Source organism: Lonchura striata, chromosome 1, assembly GCF_046129695.1.
Source record: "Lonchura striata isolate bLonStr1 chromosome 1, bLonStr1.mat, whole genome shotgun sequence".
In the NCBI taxonomy this organism is placed as follows: domain Eukaryota; kingdom Metazoa; phylum Chordata; class Aves; order Passeriformes; family Estrildidae; genus Lonchura; species Lonchura striata.
This window is the reverse complement of record NC_134603.1, coordinates 148126404-148144040: the sequence shown is the minus strand read 5'-3', so window position 1 is coordinate 148144040 and position 17637 is coordinate 148126404. Positions and strand designations below refer to the sequence as shown.

General features: G+C 39.7%; 1 protein-coding gene across 1 annotated transcript in view; it reads right to left on the bottom strand.

Annotated features, from left to right (window-relative positions):
• Window positions 1-17637, bottom strand: part of PTPRN2 (protein tyrosine phosphatase receptor type N2) — a 636037-nt gene that overhangs the window by 48693 nt on the left and 569707 nt on the right. Inside the window, exons 15-16 of the mRNA XM_077789214.1 lie at window positions 13039-13186; window positions 5689-5762 (exon numbers count right to left, since the gene is read on the bottom strand). Coding sequence (XP_077645340.1) covers window positions 5689-5762; window positions 13039-13186 — 222 coding nt within the window. The remainder of the gene's footprint in view (window positions 1-5688; window positions 5763-13038; window positions 13187-17637) is intronic.

Sequence of the window (17637 nt, the reverse complement as noted above, 5' to 3'; positions counted from 1 at the left end):
ACATTCAATTTAATATGAGTAGGTGATGGCAAGGAACAGTTCTTGAATGTTTTTTCTTTGTTCTTTTTTATTCTCCCAAGGTCAGCAAGAACACCAAGGGCATCTTAATCTATCAAAGTTAACAGAAGTTTGAATAAAGAAATAAAGTCAGTAATGGGTTTTAAACTAACTAATCAAGGATCAAGTAAAAAGCTTTTTTTTTTAATGTCAGTAGTCATTATCTTCTTTCAAGGATCCCTCAGATTTCTCACTTCAGGAAAATAAAATAGAAAATGTATTCTCCAGAGAAGAATGGAGAACTCCAGACTCCATACAATCAAGTATTAAAACAAAAATTGATTGTTTGCTAACATTTTACATCAGAACAACCTTCAGAAATCACCCTAATAATAATTGTTCAAAAAGAACATCATTTTTCCCTCTATTTCCACATCAAAGCACCAAGTTCACAAGGCTTACATCAGAATGGGATTGAACAGCCATTGTTGGAAAGAAAAACCTGCAATTATTACAACTGTTCTGCTATGGTGGAATTCTCATTTTGTGCTGCAGTACAGCAAAGGCAAATCTGGTGATAATGTTTCAATCTATTTTTCCATGATTTTATGTTAGGGGTCAAGGGTTACTATAACTGGCCATGCAATTGATTGTACTGATTTCCATCACTACCAGTATCAAAATCAAATGAAAAGAAAAATGAGGAGCACTGAGATTTCTTCTTAGAATGGAAAAACTAGAGCAAACTTTAGTGGCACAACTTGTGTTTTCCTACAGGGCTTTGCAGTATCAGCTGACTTACAGTACCCTAAAGTAGGAAAATATATGAAGAACATTATCACAACTGGTTGCATCTTGTTAATATCAGACCAGGATTCCACCTTGGCTTTACTGCAGAATAAAAGCTGGTTCTTCCCTCAAGAGTTCAATTATCCAGCTGCCTTATTCTAAGACTTTGCAAGAATTCCCTGAAGAATACTGAATTTTGTTGCGTTTTTGATAGAGATTGTGCTGCTGCATGATTTCACTGATAATGCTGATGAAATACAGAAAAATCAATACATTGTGGGAGTAAATCCTTGAGAGTGGTACATGTAGATTCTTGTTAAGCAGTCTTGTAAGACTGCAAACTGAAGTAAAAGTGTCAATAGGCATCAATGACCATTTTGAAATTTTATGTAAATAATAATACTGACGAAGTCTTTCCCTTTACCTTCCCTTTCATCTTGTCAGATCTTTAATTTCCACAGGGTGAGATGTGGTCTCAGTCACACCATATTTACCTTCCTTTAAAGCCTCTGAGTCCATCTGAAATATTCCTGAATCATGAGATCAGAATGAAATCCAGTGTAGACCAAATATAACAGAAAAGAAGTTGAAATCTGATTAACACCTTAAAAATTGGTATGGATTCAACCTTCTGTGTGGCTTCCAGATTTAATGTGTTTACAATACCAAGAAAATCTACTTCCATGCATATATTTATTACACAAAGTATAGACAGTCTTTAAAGAAGAAGTGTATTTGTTTTTGCAAAAGAAAGCATATCCTGCAAATGCAGATAAATTTTGTAATCATTCACCTCAGCATTAAAATTAAAAAGGTACACTAGTCCTCATCTTCATGTTTGAATTAAAATTTAAAACAATTTTTTTAATCCTTCCTTTTAAGCCCCTAATGGAATGAAAGAAGCAAATCTGGTTGCCTATGCCATTATGAATTTCAGAGTCTATTCTTGCTGATGAAATTTGTATGCTGTATTTGAACAAACTGTCATGCTAATGACATTCCTCAGTCTGGTGTCTTCAATAATAAGCAAACTGAGTTTTTAAATGTAGTTGATGGGATTTTTCTCTCTCAGACACCCTATGAGGAAAAACAGAATTTCCCATTTACTTTCATGACCTCTGATTTAAAAGCAAAGATTGCACATTATTTACTACTGGATGATTTTCCTGAAATTTAATGAGGACTAAGTACAAATATGACAGAAGTAATTATCACAGTTTTATTCTGCACAGTCAGGGTCTCCTTGTGCTGTAATTGCAAGCCTTTCATTCAGCTGCCTATACCAGAGTTATTATCATAGTACTTTATGTTATTTCAGAGAGGAGGGAAATAGATTTCTACCTCACTTTTACCCTGCAAATATATCCTAAGGACTCATTTTCCCTGGCCTCATGCTACAGCTAAATAAAAGACATATGGGAAGAACTTGGACTAAATCTTTCCAGATTCTCTTCACCCATTCCCAGCTGCTCTGAGGCCACCAATATAACCTCAGTTTTCACATCCTACTGTGAAGTATTGAGGTATTGAGGGGGGGGCAGCATTTTTTAAAAGGAAGAAACATGTGGGCAGGTGGCCAGCTCATTGTCTAGCACAGGGATTTTTTTACAATGTGCTGCTGCACTCATTTAGACTTCAGTGAAGGTTGAGTGAGCCCCAGCTGGAGACTGGACCACTGACCCAGAAGCTGGAGATACCCAGCAACATGTACAGGACTGGCAGCCTCCCTCTCTGAAGCTCAAGTGGAATTACTTTATTTTACACTCTTCCTGCACCAGACAGCTCCCACACACAGGGAGGAAAAAGCCTCTTCCAGTCAGTTCATCCCATACTGATCCTGTGCTATCAATGCCCATCTCACAACAGTGCTCACTCCTCAGCCAGGCACTGCAAGGAGAAATGCACCAGCAGCATCACTGTATTGACAGGATAATTACTGAGGTTATTTAAGCTGAAACAGTCTGAAGGAAAGAAATGGTAGGATTTTTGCAAGAGTGAGTGAAAGCAGTTGTGTTGATACTCCACATCCACTTTGTGCTTTCAGGGACACTCACTAAATGTGTGCCTGCTACCAAAAAAGATCTCAAGCAAACAGCAGTACAAATAGCACATATGTCCAACTTAGGCTTCAATATTTGTATAAACACAGTAAATATTCCAGAATCAAGTGCCCAATTCAGTATTGCAATAGGCATTTGAAGTGGGGAGGACAAAGACTCTGCCACTTTTATATTTGACCGCATTATACAAAAACTACACCAGATTAACAAATATATTTACACTAATCTGAGGATATTTAATTTGGCTCAAAATTCAGCAGTTTGCAGGGAATCTTTCCATACCATGGGCTTGCAAAGCAGGGATTTTGTCCTATCAGCCCCACACTGCATCATCTCCAGGAAACATAGTTTGATCTATTGCTTTCAAAATAGCAAAATGACTACTGGCTAAGTGGAGCAAACTCATGTAACTAACTGGAGCATCTCTTTCCTTGGAATAACAGGTCTACACAAATGTCAGCTGTGGCATCCTCTCCTTACAGTAGGGTCTCTATCCTACTATGAAGAAGAGGAACTTGAATTTTTTTCTTGGCAGTTTTTCTTGGCTGTGCAAGTTACTGGGCACTAATCCCAATCTAATGAAACACTTGTGAACCCACTTATTTCTGGGCATAGAAGTATTTCTGTAAGAGATACAAAGACAACCATAAAATTTTTGGTTCATCAGTGTGACTTGTTGTACTGAACAGAACTCTTGAGTCTGGGATGACAACAAAAAAAAGAAATATGTTCTAACTCTGCAGAAAGACCCTTATTAAGAGCTGATGGAAAGGCAAGATTACAGCCCTTTGTGAAAACACAAGAGTTAAAGCTGTGGGAGTTTACATGCTTGCATGAGCTTTGGGAATTCTGACAAAGCAAACTTCTTCCCAGTTTTGTCAGTGGGATATCCTAGTCCTATTCCTTCACTTACAACACTACTTCATCTAATACTTTACTCTTCAGTGTAATTAAAGAAACAGCTACACTATAATCCAAAATTACAATTGCAACAGACATATACACACATGCAAGAATTCACCCCCTTCTCCAGCCAAAATTGTGTACTAAAACTAGTTAAGCTGTGCCTACACAGACCTTTGGGCAGGTTGCAGAAATCCAGTAAAAACCCAGCAGTTGTACAACACTGAACCCCACCTAGCACTGTCTACAGATGCTGTAATTCCACTTTGATACCACGTTGTTGCCATGTGAATTACAACCAAGCTCTTACAAGAATACAGTATCTCACTCCCAGTTATCACCTCCCACTCCTGTCCTTCCCACAAAACCTCTCAGTTTCTACTATCAGATGAAGGCTTGACCAAACATAACTCACCAGCTGGGTCCTGAAGACACAAACAGAGCACTGAAGCCCTGGAGCTGGACCTCTGTGTATGATTTTACAAGCAGGATGCACGTTCCTTGGAACAGGGCCTGTGATCCCCTGATCCTGGTGCCAGACACAGCTTGGTCTAGTCAGAGACATACCTAAAAGCAGTCTAAAAACTCTAATCTGTGTCTATCTACCCTTGTCCTCTGAAATAGAAACTGGCAATCCCTCAACATGCAGGTGCTTTGGCTTCCCCTCTATCCTAAGCCAAAGACAAAAAAATCCCAAAGGTGGTTTTTTTTTTTGGCTTCTTTCTGTGTGTTTTTTAACTCTTTGAATAAAGCACTTTTATGTGTTGAAGGAAATGAAGCTTTGAACTCTGCTGAAACAAAGATCAGGGAACACTTTTTATGTAGCTGCTGCATGTTTTTTTAAGGAAAAAAAGTATTATCAACAACATTGGAAGTAAGCAGCCTGTAATTTCATGCTGTTGCAAATTGTCAGCTGCCTTGCCCACACAAAGTCATTGAACTGGGGGAGTGATACTCCCCAGGAAAATGAACCAGTAATGGCAAATACAGCCCACTGCAGTGGGAACTTATTTTCCATCCTAAGTTCTTTCTCACAGTTGCCCTGTAATAACTTTTTGGCGCCTAATTAATGTGAATAAGAACTGTGATAAAAAGTGGCTGCAATACCAGCAGTCCCACAAGGTCAAGGACACAGTGCCTTTTCCCCCTCCACTCGGATATCCTGACACTTCCATTGAGGTGCTTTGACAGGGCAATGCCACTGGCATTACTGTACCTGTTGAGTGTCTGCAAATAAAGATCTTTTCTCCTTATCACCTTTCATGGACAAGAAGAGGACTCACATTAACTCACACAGTCATGGGAAATGGCAGCTGGGCAACACTGGAGTGTCTGGACACAAAAATTGGACTGACCTACTTTGCAGTTGGTATGAATACTCAGGGGCTAGGGGATCCTGCTCTTGCTTTCAAAACAGCAAGCTCAGAGAAGAACCAGGAGAGCTACAGAACCACCAGACTGTGCATCACTAGGTCAACAGAATAAGAAAGGTAAGAGGAAATGTCACTTCCTAATGCAGAAGAAGCTCAGAAGTCTGTGGAGCTCAGGCCTCCAGCCTACAGAAACAATTCCTCCTACTGTAGCTAGTAGGACAATACAAAAATGAACAAGCTATTTTTACCTCTCAGGAGAAGGAAAAGCTCCACTAAAGTAAAGCACTGAATTTTATAATATGTAAGTTAATAATTTCTAATATCAAGTACAGAAAAACTGACAGTATTACAAGGTAGAACGAGGGTTATCTAGTGACTTTTTCTTAGTAAATAAACTTCAAGGATTGCATGCATATATATTTCTCTTCAATTTGAAAGGACAGGCTGCAGCACCAGCATTGTGAGGTACTCACAACCTGAGATTAGCAGTGAGGTGCCTGGAGTGACCCTATTTTGGCAACAAGGATCAACTACTTGGAACACTTCTCATAAATTACCATACTTACAATTGGACTGGCATTGATGTAGTCTGAATTGTCGTGGCTACTTTCACCTTTCAGACATATCCTGGAATGGTCATCTGCAAAGGAGAAAACAAGAGAAGAAAGTTTCTACACAGTATTCTACACATTTTATGTTAGACAATTCAAAGCCAGAATAATGTGCTTTTCAAGAGAGGAAAATATCAGAAAGGATGTTTCCTTCTGACTCCCAACCTAGCCATAGGGTGGATACAGCCACAGTAACACAGCCTGACTGAGGAATGAAACAATGGGATATTGCAGAGGCTTGGTATCACAAAGGCTGTGTCCATGAGTTGCACTGATGTGCTACAACCTCTCATAGGAAAAAAAAAAAATCTCTTCTGTTCAGGGAGTTTAAGATTTAAACTAGGCAAACCACTAAAACCCCCCAGTATTATAGCAAACATTCCTGTGCTTGCAGGGTCATGGAAGAGGGAAGCTGATGGGACTTTGTCCATCTGGCTTCTCTAAAATAGGAACAGCAGGGGCATGGAAGTACTGAGAGCTGGGCAGTAAGTTAATCTGTCCTGGTCAAAGACCAGTGCTGTGTGGTGTTCCACTCGTGACATGGAGAGACAATATGACTTGGAGATGATCATGGGAGAGGAAAAATGCCAACAATTTCACTTAAAGCACAACTGGAGCACACACAGATATCTTACACTTCAGACACCAGTGAAGAAAACAGCAATTCTGGACATAGGAGACTCACTCCTGTTTGCCCATCATCACAATTATCACTTTTAAACTTGGAATTATACTGCTGCTACCTCAATTATATTTAAAGCTGGTACACCCCAAACTCTAGTCCTTTTTTATTTTATAATTATTTCTACATCAGAACACATATAATGGACAGGTTTTATTTGTCTGTACTCAGGCAGAGACAATGCAGATATCTGCATCTCTTCCAATCATCCAGACTCACTTGCTGTTATGAGAAATGTTTCTATGTGATGAATCATTTCATCCTGTTTTAGCTGTCACAAACAGGCCAAATTGTGTTTAAGAAATGCCATTTCTTTCCACTGACTGAAGAAAGAAAGCCCAGACCACACTCAGATAATTTTAGAGATGTCTAAGTCTACATATGAATTCCAAACAACTTGTACCTGATATATAACCAGCACAATTTTTACTTCTCAGGAAACCTATCCTGCACAGTATATGGTAGAAAGAGGTTGTGGAGCTGCCCTTTCTGTAACCCTCTATTAGCTGAACACAGATACTGATGTTTTGAGAGGATTGAGGATGAAAAGGACAGGACAGGGAACATGCTCATGTACATTTTTCATTTCCATCCCACTTTGGCACCACTGCACAAAAAATCCAAAATATAAATAAGAACTTTTGACACCTGAGATCTTGGGCTACCAAATATTTTTTACAGAAGGCTTTGCAATGAGCAGTGTCACAGAGTGCTTTGAAGAATTGCAGCTCTGAAACCTTCTGGCTTTGCAGAGGTAGACAGGTTACATGCAGTAAATGTGGTCTCTCACATACCTTAAGCTAAGCAAGCACTCAGGATAAGCCCTGTTCATTGAATAGCAAAAATGTTTGAACTAATCACCAAAGGAAACGTGTGAAATGTTTTCAGAGGATGAAGGAGAGAGAGCAGACAGTGATTCATCAGTACTTAGCAAACAGATGTCAGGGTGACTCTCCAGTAAGAGTCAGGTGTGAGATCAGTAACTTATGGATCTTTTTTTTTCAAAACATAGTGTTTTCTCCAGACCCTCTGATTTAGTGTGCCATGTCATTATCTTGCAGTCTTGGAGGGCTTATCAGAGGGCAAGACATGCTAAGGGTTTGGTAGTGAAAAGGTGTTGAGACTGTGTTTGCTCTTAGAAAAAAGAAGTGTACAAAAAAGGTTCTACATGTCTTTCTGCGTATTTCAAGAGTTTGCACCCATGTGTGCTTCCATTGCAGCATCAAACATTCATATTGACAATGAACAGATTGTGCTTGTCTGTGCATCTTATCACCTCAAAGCTTCTAGGAACAAGCATAATAGCTCTTCTGAAACAGGCAGGGGAAGAAGAAAATGAAAAAAAACCTCAAAAGAGTACCATGGACACAGATTATGATGTTAACAATGAGCAACTATGGGGAAAATGCCAAATGTACAGATTTTTTTTGTTTGTTTGTTTTTGCAAACTGCATATTGATTATAAGAGAAGCAGGAAAAGCAGGAAATACAAGTAAGGAAGGTATGTCAGAAAAGGAAAAGGAGAGGGGAGAGGAGAGGAGAGGAGAGGAGAGGAGAGGAGAGGAGAGGAGAGGAGAGGAGAGGAGAGGAGAGGAGAGGAGAGGAGAGGAGAGGAGAGGAGAGGAGAGGAGAGGAGAGGAGAGGAGAGGAGAGGAGAGGAGAGGAGAGGAGAGGAGAGGAGAGGAGAGGAGAGGAGAGGAGAGGAGAGGAGAGGAGAGGAGAGGAGAGGAGAGGAGAGGAGAGGAGAGGAGAGGAGAGGAGAGGAGAGGAGAGGGGAGGAGAGGAGAGGAGAGGAGAGAGGAGAGGATGGTAATAAGGAAGTGAAAGAAAAGACAAATGCTGTAACTAGCTACTGCAATCTGGCCAAGCTACAACTCGTCATCATTTTAAGTATCTACAATAGCTGCTGCTGAATGCTGAACTGCTTTGCATTTGCTATTGCTCCAGCCAAGCAACAACCAAAAGAAAAGCAAAATGTATAGATGGATCATGTGGCAGACAGAGGCTTCCTAAATAAGAAGGTTAATATTAACCTGTAGCTCCAGAGAAACACAGCACAATGTTGGGTTTTATATACATGTAAAATATAAATCATAACATACAGAGGATAGAGCATCAAGGACATGATATAAGCAAACACACATGAGTTTGCAGTATATAAATCTTAATTTATAGACTGAAAAATCTATGCTTTGGTGTATACACATAGATATCTTCATGTGAGGTGGTTAATGGAGCTTGATTTAGGTAGCTAAACATGAACATAGACTGTTTGAGAAACTGTAGGTTAGATGAGACATTGAACAAGGAAAACAGACAGGACACAAGACCCCAACACTTTTACCCAATTAGACCAGCATCTGAAGCTCACACAAGATACAGTGGCATCCTAAAGCTCTTTATTTCACAATAAAACAAATACCAACTCTGGCCACTGCACAGCTCTCCTGATGTCACTGCACTGACTGGCTCCTCCCTGGCTGTATCAGGGGCTTTGTCACCAGCCTCACATGGAGGCAACTACATGGAGACACTTAAATTCAGGCATCCTGATCTACAGTGTCACAGACTCATGCCTAGTTTCTTCTGATATTTCAGAGTCCTAAAGACACTTGGGCTAGCAGGCAGAGGGTCACAAATCTCCCACAGGGCTGGTGTTATACCCAGTACCCAGTTCTGCCTGGGTACCTTGAACACTTTAGGCATCTCAAACAACACTGGATTCCTGTGCTTAAATGACTTAGTCAAGCATAAAATGTCATTACTGTCTGAATTATTATCTGAATAATTATTATTAATTATTATTGACCAATACTGAAGTAGTATGTCATCTCAACCTTTTACTTTTCTCTCACTGGCCCTGCATCTTGAAGAAGATCATTTTTGTTGTTAGATGGAGACTGAATGCTTGTAAAATAAGACTCACATTTTCCCTCAGTCTTTTGTTTCCTTTTGATCAGATACTTCTGAAGGAACAGAACCAATAAATATAAGGTTGAAAAAAAAGGAATATGGGCAAATTTAGGTTCTCTGAATCCAGGCATAACAGAAGAAGGCAATCAACCTGGCACAACCTGCCTGGATCATAATTTTCTTCCTTTTAGGTTTAGACTGATTTTTGTGGTTTTGTTGTTGGTTTTTTTTTTTTTTTTTTTTTTTTCATACAAAGCACTACACAGGACTCCACTGAATTAGGAAAGTGAAGAACTACTGAGAAATGAAAGTGATGCAGCCTGAAGATTATGAAGAATCATAATCTGCTGATTATCATTATTTTGCCTATAGATGATCTGCAGAAAATAGAACTTTTCTTTGCTCTGAACTGCTCAAGTTCATTCACTTCAAAGCACTGTTTGCACATGCATCCATAACATGGATAATGCACACAACTCCCTGCTCAGGTGTTCCCATCTCTGGTGCACAAGCCCAGGCTGTGCTCTCAAGGCAAACAAGACAGGTCTGGGTGCATGTTCTGCCCCTAAATGCTTTGATCTCCTTTAGAGGAAAGGCAGCACAGAAATAAGCAGGTTGCTTAAATATATACCACGACCCATGGACATGACTGTGGTGGACATTTTTTGATAGATGTCCACTGCAAAAAGTTGTTTGCCAAATGTTTAAAATACCTGTATATATTCATGGTGCACATGAATAAAAACATACAGCATTGACTCTATTGAGATGGGTTTGTTTTCCAGAGATGCAAAGGGAGAAAAAAAATTGGAAAGCTTTTTTGAGCTGCTCATCTATTCACAAACAAAATAAGCATCACTAAATTATACCACTAAATATAAACACCATGTGCTCTAAATTATGGCAATCTGCTTCTTGATTGGATAAAAGGATACAGATTTGTTAATCTAGAAGGTCCAGGTGACTTGAATTGTTAGTATTTTTTAAACTAGTAATTAGTTAAGTGCAGTGTCAAGGTGTTCTGCTATCAAGTATTTTAAAAGCTGTTTGTAAAGAAAACAGAAAAGTTAGGTACAAGAGTAATCTATGATAAAAAGTTTTGATAATAATTAGATGAGCTATATAATCAGTAAAAAAATATTGCATTACTTCAAGACTGGTTCAGAAAGAAAACCACAAAGCAAATACAACATATTAAAGCTTCTTTGAAGCCTTTCTAAGAGGAAATCTTCTATGTGAATTGGCAATCTTGTTCTACCCCTGTCGAGGTGATTATGATTATGAAAGGGGTAGGGAAACACTAACAAGGCATTACTCTGTGAGAATACACTGAATGGAGCATAACAGCTCTGTAGAATATCAAAAGCATATCAGGTTTGTTTCTTCATACATGATTAACCAAATCTATTGCTTTTTTGCTATAGTTTTAGTGTCTAGCACACTTTAAAAAAAAGGTGGGCAAACTGGGTCTTCTCATCTTAGAGTCTAAAATAACCATCGCCTTATCAAAATTTATTATTGTTTAAACTCTATACCATACTTTCCACCCATCAACAAAGTAGTAAGTAGTTCAAACATGCATAAAATGACAGCTGTTTACCAGTGCACAGCAACTTCAGAAAGTGAAGGCAGATAATTTTGTGCAATTCAGTGAAAAAGGAAAATTCTCAGTGCACTAATATTTGTAATAGAAATTTCCACATAGAAGAAACAAAGCAAATGTATCATTTTATCCTTTTAAATGTATTTAAATAGTTATAGTTAAAATGTCAGATAAATTGCAGTCACCCTATCCATGTCTAAATCTTCACGAAATCTCTTTCAGGCAGCACTGATTCAGTCTAGACCCAGATATGGGAATAAAGGCATAACAACACACCATGGAAGAAGCAATGGCAGAGAAACAAAGGCTGCTCAGTGCTGGCTGATGCATCCAGAGCTCCAATATGATGAAAAGAGACAGATTACCTGTCACCATCCCTGAGTGTATTTAAAAGACATGTACATGTGGTATTCAGAGATGTGGTTTAGTGGTGACCTGGCAGTGCTGGGTTAACCACTGAACATGATGATCTCAGACATCTTTCCCAACCCAAATGATTCTATGACACCCAAGTTAAAAATCTCTGCTCTTTAGCACTGTCACAGCCATGATACCTCTGGATTTGGAGGTAGAAAAGTCTAGTCTGAAGGTTTCTATCTTATAGCTCATTGTACCATGAAGACACAGTTTCTACATCAGTCAAATAACCAGCACCAATTTCTGCCAACATCTGTAGCTCCCATACTGTCTTCTGTGGCAGCAACCAAAAGCAGTCTAGCTTAATTTATGAGCAGGAACTTGAAATATCTTAAGATGGTCTGACTGTAAGTCCATATTGATAGAAGACTTTAAGCAGGAAGATTAACTTGGATCAATACATATTTTCATGGAAAATTTTCACTGCCTACCATGTCCTTTAAGAGCTGTTTTTTTTTTTTTCAGGATGTAAAAGGACACAGAAGGCTTGCACTACTTTAACTTTCATGGTGAATTTTTTAGAACTTCTCAGCAAGCCTGATCCCCAAACACATGGAAATCAGCAAACTGCTGCTGTTGCCCCAAAAGGCTTTTGACCAGCACCGAATTTACTCAGGAGAATTAATACTGCTAAGTTGCTCTAATCCTCTTCTAAGTAGAAAAGTATTGCAGAAAGAGCCACTACATAAACAAAGAAGACCAACCCTTCTGAAGCAAATATGCAGGGACTGATGGGCTCAGTTAAATTACCATGTCCTTCCAGAGATTCGTCACTCTAAATCTGGCTATGACATTTACTTAAAGTGTTACCTGTCATTTCTCCATTTCTAAAGGAGGAATACTACTTACTCAAGACACTCTTAGGGAAAATTAATGTTTTCAGGGCACCTTAAAAATTAAACCAGCTATATATGTTTGCCAAGCTATCCAGCTGGATTGTGGGCATGCTGATTGAGAGCATTTTGGTTGCTGTGGACCGTGCATATATTCTCAGTTTCATTTTCGTTTCATTGGTTGCTTAATGAAATATGTGTCCATACATTACTAATGTAATCTATAAGATATATATATGTTTGCACAGCAAAAAATATATTACTTTTATTTCAAGCTCAAAAGGCAGCTGCTTACAGGAAAGAGCAGATTCTAGGAATATAAACATCGGGGGGTATTTTTAATCATTATTTTTATTTTTGTTATTTAGAGAAGCCTTGAAGAGAGAAGCCAGTTTGCAAACTTATCCACTGAAGCCTAAAGGGGCTCTTTCAGTACAGCTGAGTATCTGATAATCAGATTAGCTAGCTCTGCCTGTAGACTGCTGCTATAACTGCTGGATGGACAAGAGACCAACATGTCTTGGTCAAAAGAAGAAGAGACTTTACTGAATAGCTACAGGCAATTCCAGTACTGACAATCACTCTCTGTGGAATTTGGTGAGACAGCACAGCTGCAGCAGCAGTGTGACGTGGCACAGTTGTGCATTTTTGTATCATAAATGCGACTCACGAGGAGATAAACAGGGCCTGATAAGACAACAGGACACGCACCCAGCCCGCAGTCACAGCCACAGCTCTCCAGTACCCACAGAAACCACTCCAGGTTGTTTACCTGCCCTCTGCAGCTTTCACAGCCCTGGGCAAAGAACAATGCACCCAGAAGTCAGAAGGGCAGGATGAAAGGGAAGTGTACGTACACGGCACCACGGCCCGGCAGCGGTTCTTCTGCACGTTCTCCTCCTGCTGCGCCGCGCTGCTCTCGTTGGGCTCGGCCTGGTACGCACACAGAGCTTCCCACTCCTTCTCCAGGCGGTTCTTGTTTTTCAGGTGATCTTCCATGTAGGACTGGAATTCAAAGAGTACTACATTAAGCAATAACTTAGCTAGGCTCAGAGCTAAGCTTAAAGGATGTTGCTCAAAGCATGGGAATGCTGAGCTTTGGGGAAAAAAAGGGGCTTAGTTTTAAGGTTCATTTATTTACTTAATAGAGTTTACTCCAAGCTTATTTGTGCTATAAAAAACGAGAATGATAAAATGTACCATTGCTAACAGAGAGGAAATGTATGAAACATCCAGTCACTGAGCTTTAGGAGGAAATTATTTCTTCTTTAGTACTTAGAAAACAGAAGCCCAAATGTCTCTTTCATCAGGCAATGAAAAAAACCAAGTTCCATTGACAAAAATTACTACAAATACCTTCTGTCAAAACAAAGAATTTTACAACCAAAGTTCAAACACATACACATGTCAAAACAGTGATGGAAATGTTGAAAAGAATTTAAAAATTGCTAGGATGAATTGTTGAGGCTTAAGCACTGGGTCATCAGAAGCTCATCTTGCAGATGAACAGGCACAGAGAGGGCCTTGAACTGAGGAGATGTTGCTAATTATTATTAATATATGTTGTTATACATTGTACATTGCATTCAGTTAAGAGTATTGGGAAAAGCATCACCGAAGAAAACTGTCTGTGGTGGGAATGATGGGCCATCCAAGTATCTTGGTGCTGATCTTTCGTAGTTCTCCCAAGGCTAGAGCTCCAGTCCAGCAGTGGATAAGAATTCAGCACCAAAGATTTGAGAAAAGTGAAGCAACATGGATCAGAAGATAATCCAAGTATATGAGGGGAGGACAGCAGAAAGGAGGAAGAGTGGGGAAACCCAGAAATCTTCCCTGCCCTTTAGCATGAAAATTAAGAAAGTGATCACCTAGTACTTCAAGCCTACTTATACAGGCTCATTACCTTGCAGAGCCTGCCATCTTCTACAACAAGCAAGAGAGTCATCTCACGTTACACCTGTTCATATCTGCAAATTAAACTCAATACTGCCTTTACTAGGTAGGTTGAAATTAACATTAGTAAACAGATTTAAAAAGGACAGACTGTTCGGGAGACAGGCTCAGGGCTGAGGTCGGTAGCAGAGCTTCTGGCCCAAACATCAGCCACGGTGGTTATTGCTGGAACTTTCAAGAATACAGCCCAATATGTAGCAAAACTTGTCTAGAAAAAGCTCCCAGAAAGGATTGACTGTAAAGTTAAAAAGCACTTTAATTGCTTAGGAAAAAGCTCCCAGAAAGGATTGACTGTAAAATTAAAAAGTACTTTAATTGCTTAGGAAACCCTTTCCATAGACAATCTCTGTGATGTCAAATTGCTCCTCCCAAATGTGCTTTAAAGAAGAAAAGCTCTCATGCCCAGTCTACAGGTTTAACAGAAGGTGCAAAAAGCTTGCAGCTTGTCCTCTGCCAAACAGGAGCTCTGCAAATCTGTTGTGCCACTGCGCTTCCCACCTGGCTGGCAGGGCAGGATACAGCTCCCTGCTGCAGCTAGAACAGCTTTTTGATGACAAAAGAACCCCTGACACACAGCTTTGTTTGGTGCAGGGTTTGTCAGGCTGTCTTTACACAAGGTTTGTAAATCAAAGCTGGTACTGAAAAACCAATTCAAGAAGCGACGCTTCCAGAAGGGACATCTTTAAGGACACAGAAAAATATTGCATTAGAAGAAAGATTTCTAAAGGAGGTAAAAAATAGTGGTGGCCTAGATACAATCAAAACACTGTGTGATTGCTGCTTTTCTATAATGAAGGAAGAAGCATTGCAGTGGACAGAGCTGTGACCTGACAGATGTGGAGCTGGGAGAGCAGCGTGGCCCCGGTGTGTGTCAGGGTGTGGGTCTGGTAACACGTTCCCAGCATTAACTTGCAAGTTAACAGGAGGAAACCATCCTCTAATAGTTTGTTTGTCCTTGTCAAAAGGCTGTTACAAGGGAAAGGAGGGAGGCTAAAGATCCTGTTCTTTTCTCCTAGCAAATCTGTGCCTGGACATGTATACTGAAATCATAGTGGAAAAAAAAAAAAAAGATAATCCCTCCAGAGCAGAGAGTTGCTGGTATACAAGAATTTTTATGAGGCAAAGGGAAAAAATAGCAAAATCTTACAATACCACCCAGCCAAGACTGCTGGCTTCAGAGCAGCTGTTTAGCATGCAGCAGAGATCAGGCAGTCAAGGACCAGCTTGTAGCATCTTCCCATTTTAAACCACAGTTTTATAATCTGATTCATTTTGACATGCCCATCACCAATATCCCACAGACTTCAGGGACATTTTATGCAGATATACAGATCTGCCAACACTGAATCTCTCCAAAATATTGGTAGGTCCACAAAGCTGTAGGAAAAGGACCATGAACATTTGATTCCTAAGGCAGGACTGAATGCAGTAAGGAGCTTTCTGTTGACTCCAGCTTGTCTCTCTGATGATTTCAAGGATTGTATTTTAAAAAGAAATTTAATTTCCTTTTTAAATTGTCAAATCTGACACAGTTAAGGTAAAGTTTACTGTTAAGGTAAATTGACTGCTTTTATTGCACATGAACTTTTAAATAACTCAATGTTCTTTAAAGGTTATTACTTTTACCTTCATTTTTCAGGTAATCTTGAGTGTAAAGATACATGAATTTTCAAATGAAAACACACTGAAATCTCTACTTTAACCAACCATTTTTTGTGTGGTTTCAGTTCCTGCATCACATGGATCAGGTTCACAGGGCACTTCCCGACAGACCTTCAAGAGGTGTTTGACTACTTGAATGGACCCATGGAAGGCTCTGCCCAATATGAACATCTGCTTTACACACATTTTTAAAAGCTACTGAGAAAGCAGCTTGCTTTAAAACATTCAGGAGACAGACAATTCCCTCAGAGTTAAGTAATCTTTCATTTACAGTCCTTCAGAGCCCCCACGCTCATCCCCACTTTGCTAAACAGAAGCTTAGTGATTTTGAAACACTCTCTTGGGAGCTGCTGGATGTACATTAAATTGAGTGGAACTTCTGATATTTTAGAGATTGTATGTCTACTCAAATCCACTCCTTAATTAGGATGTTTTGATGAGACATTCTGCAGTGTTTGCGTGGTGCAAAAGAAATTCATTACCAACATGTCAAACACGCACATGATTGTCCTTGTCCCAGAGCAGCAGGTAAAATAAATAGAGGTTGTCACCACTGTTATTGCAATGATCCTCAAGCCTGCTGAAAAAACCAGAGGTCTAGCCTCACCAATATGGGCACAACAAGGCAAGTCCTGTAATCCCAAGTATATGCTATTATTTAAACAAACACCATCTGCTTGCACAGATCCTCTGATGCACCTTAAATTCCATTAACCTTACTTTTCCTTCCCCAGGGCCTCACCTGCAAGGACAATTGATAGCCCAGTCCCTACTTTCTCTTGTTTAGACAGAGGAGATAATCTTGCTACCAAACATGCTGTGGGGATAAGGAGATGTGCTGATGTAATGAGGACAGAGTGGATGTATTATAAAATCCATTATTACTGTGTGAGACCTGCCAGTTGCAAGGCAAAAAGGGAGCTTTCAGCAAGAGGATGAAAAGCTGTCCCAGGGACAGTGAATGGGCTAAAGTCACACTGCCAGTGGCACATATTAAGACAGATTCCATCTGCCTGAACCCAGGCACAAGGACAGAGCACAGTGGCCCAGCTTGGTTTTGGTAGAACATGGGTTTGTTAGAGCTTCCTGTGTGCTCTGCTGATGTTGTAATATGGTGTCCAACTACTTCAGTTTTCTTTTTTTTCTTCTTTACACTTTTATCAAGAGGGGTGTCCAACATATGCTCTGTGACTAAATAAGGTTAAAAATCTAACTATTACATTCTAATTAACTGATCAATCTTTAACTCATAGAATCACCGAATCATTTAGGTTGGAAAAGTCTCTCAGATCATCAAGTCCAGCTGGTAACCCAGCACTTCCAAGTCCACCACTAAGCCATTTTCCTCAGTACCACATCTATATGTCTTTTAAATACCCCCAGAAATAGTGGTGACCCCACCACTGCCCTGGACAGCTTGTTTCAGTGCTTGGCAGCCCTTTTGGTGAAGAAATTTTCTCTAATATCCAATCTGAACCTTCCCTGGCACAACTTGAGGCCATTTTCTCTTCTATCACTTTTTACTTGGGTGAAGAGACACAATACTTTCTTCAGAGGCAGTATGGTTTGCATCTGTCAAGATATTTGTTTTAAAAATGTCTATTTTATTAGCTGATGTTCAGTTCCCACAATTATTTTTGACAACATACTTCCAGTACAGTACTTGAGCAGAAACCCTTTTCATGACTGAGGATGCATCTTTCAGTGAAAATATGTACAGCTCTCAAATTGACAGATCTTGACAGGTCTAATCGAATTTCAAATGTCAGCTGAAGATGTGGATGTGAAATTATCTTAATCCTTGTGAATGGTGACTGCTCAAACCCACACTGTACACCCAG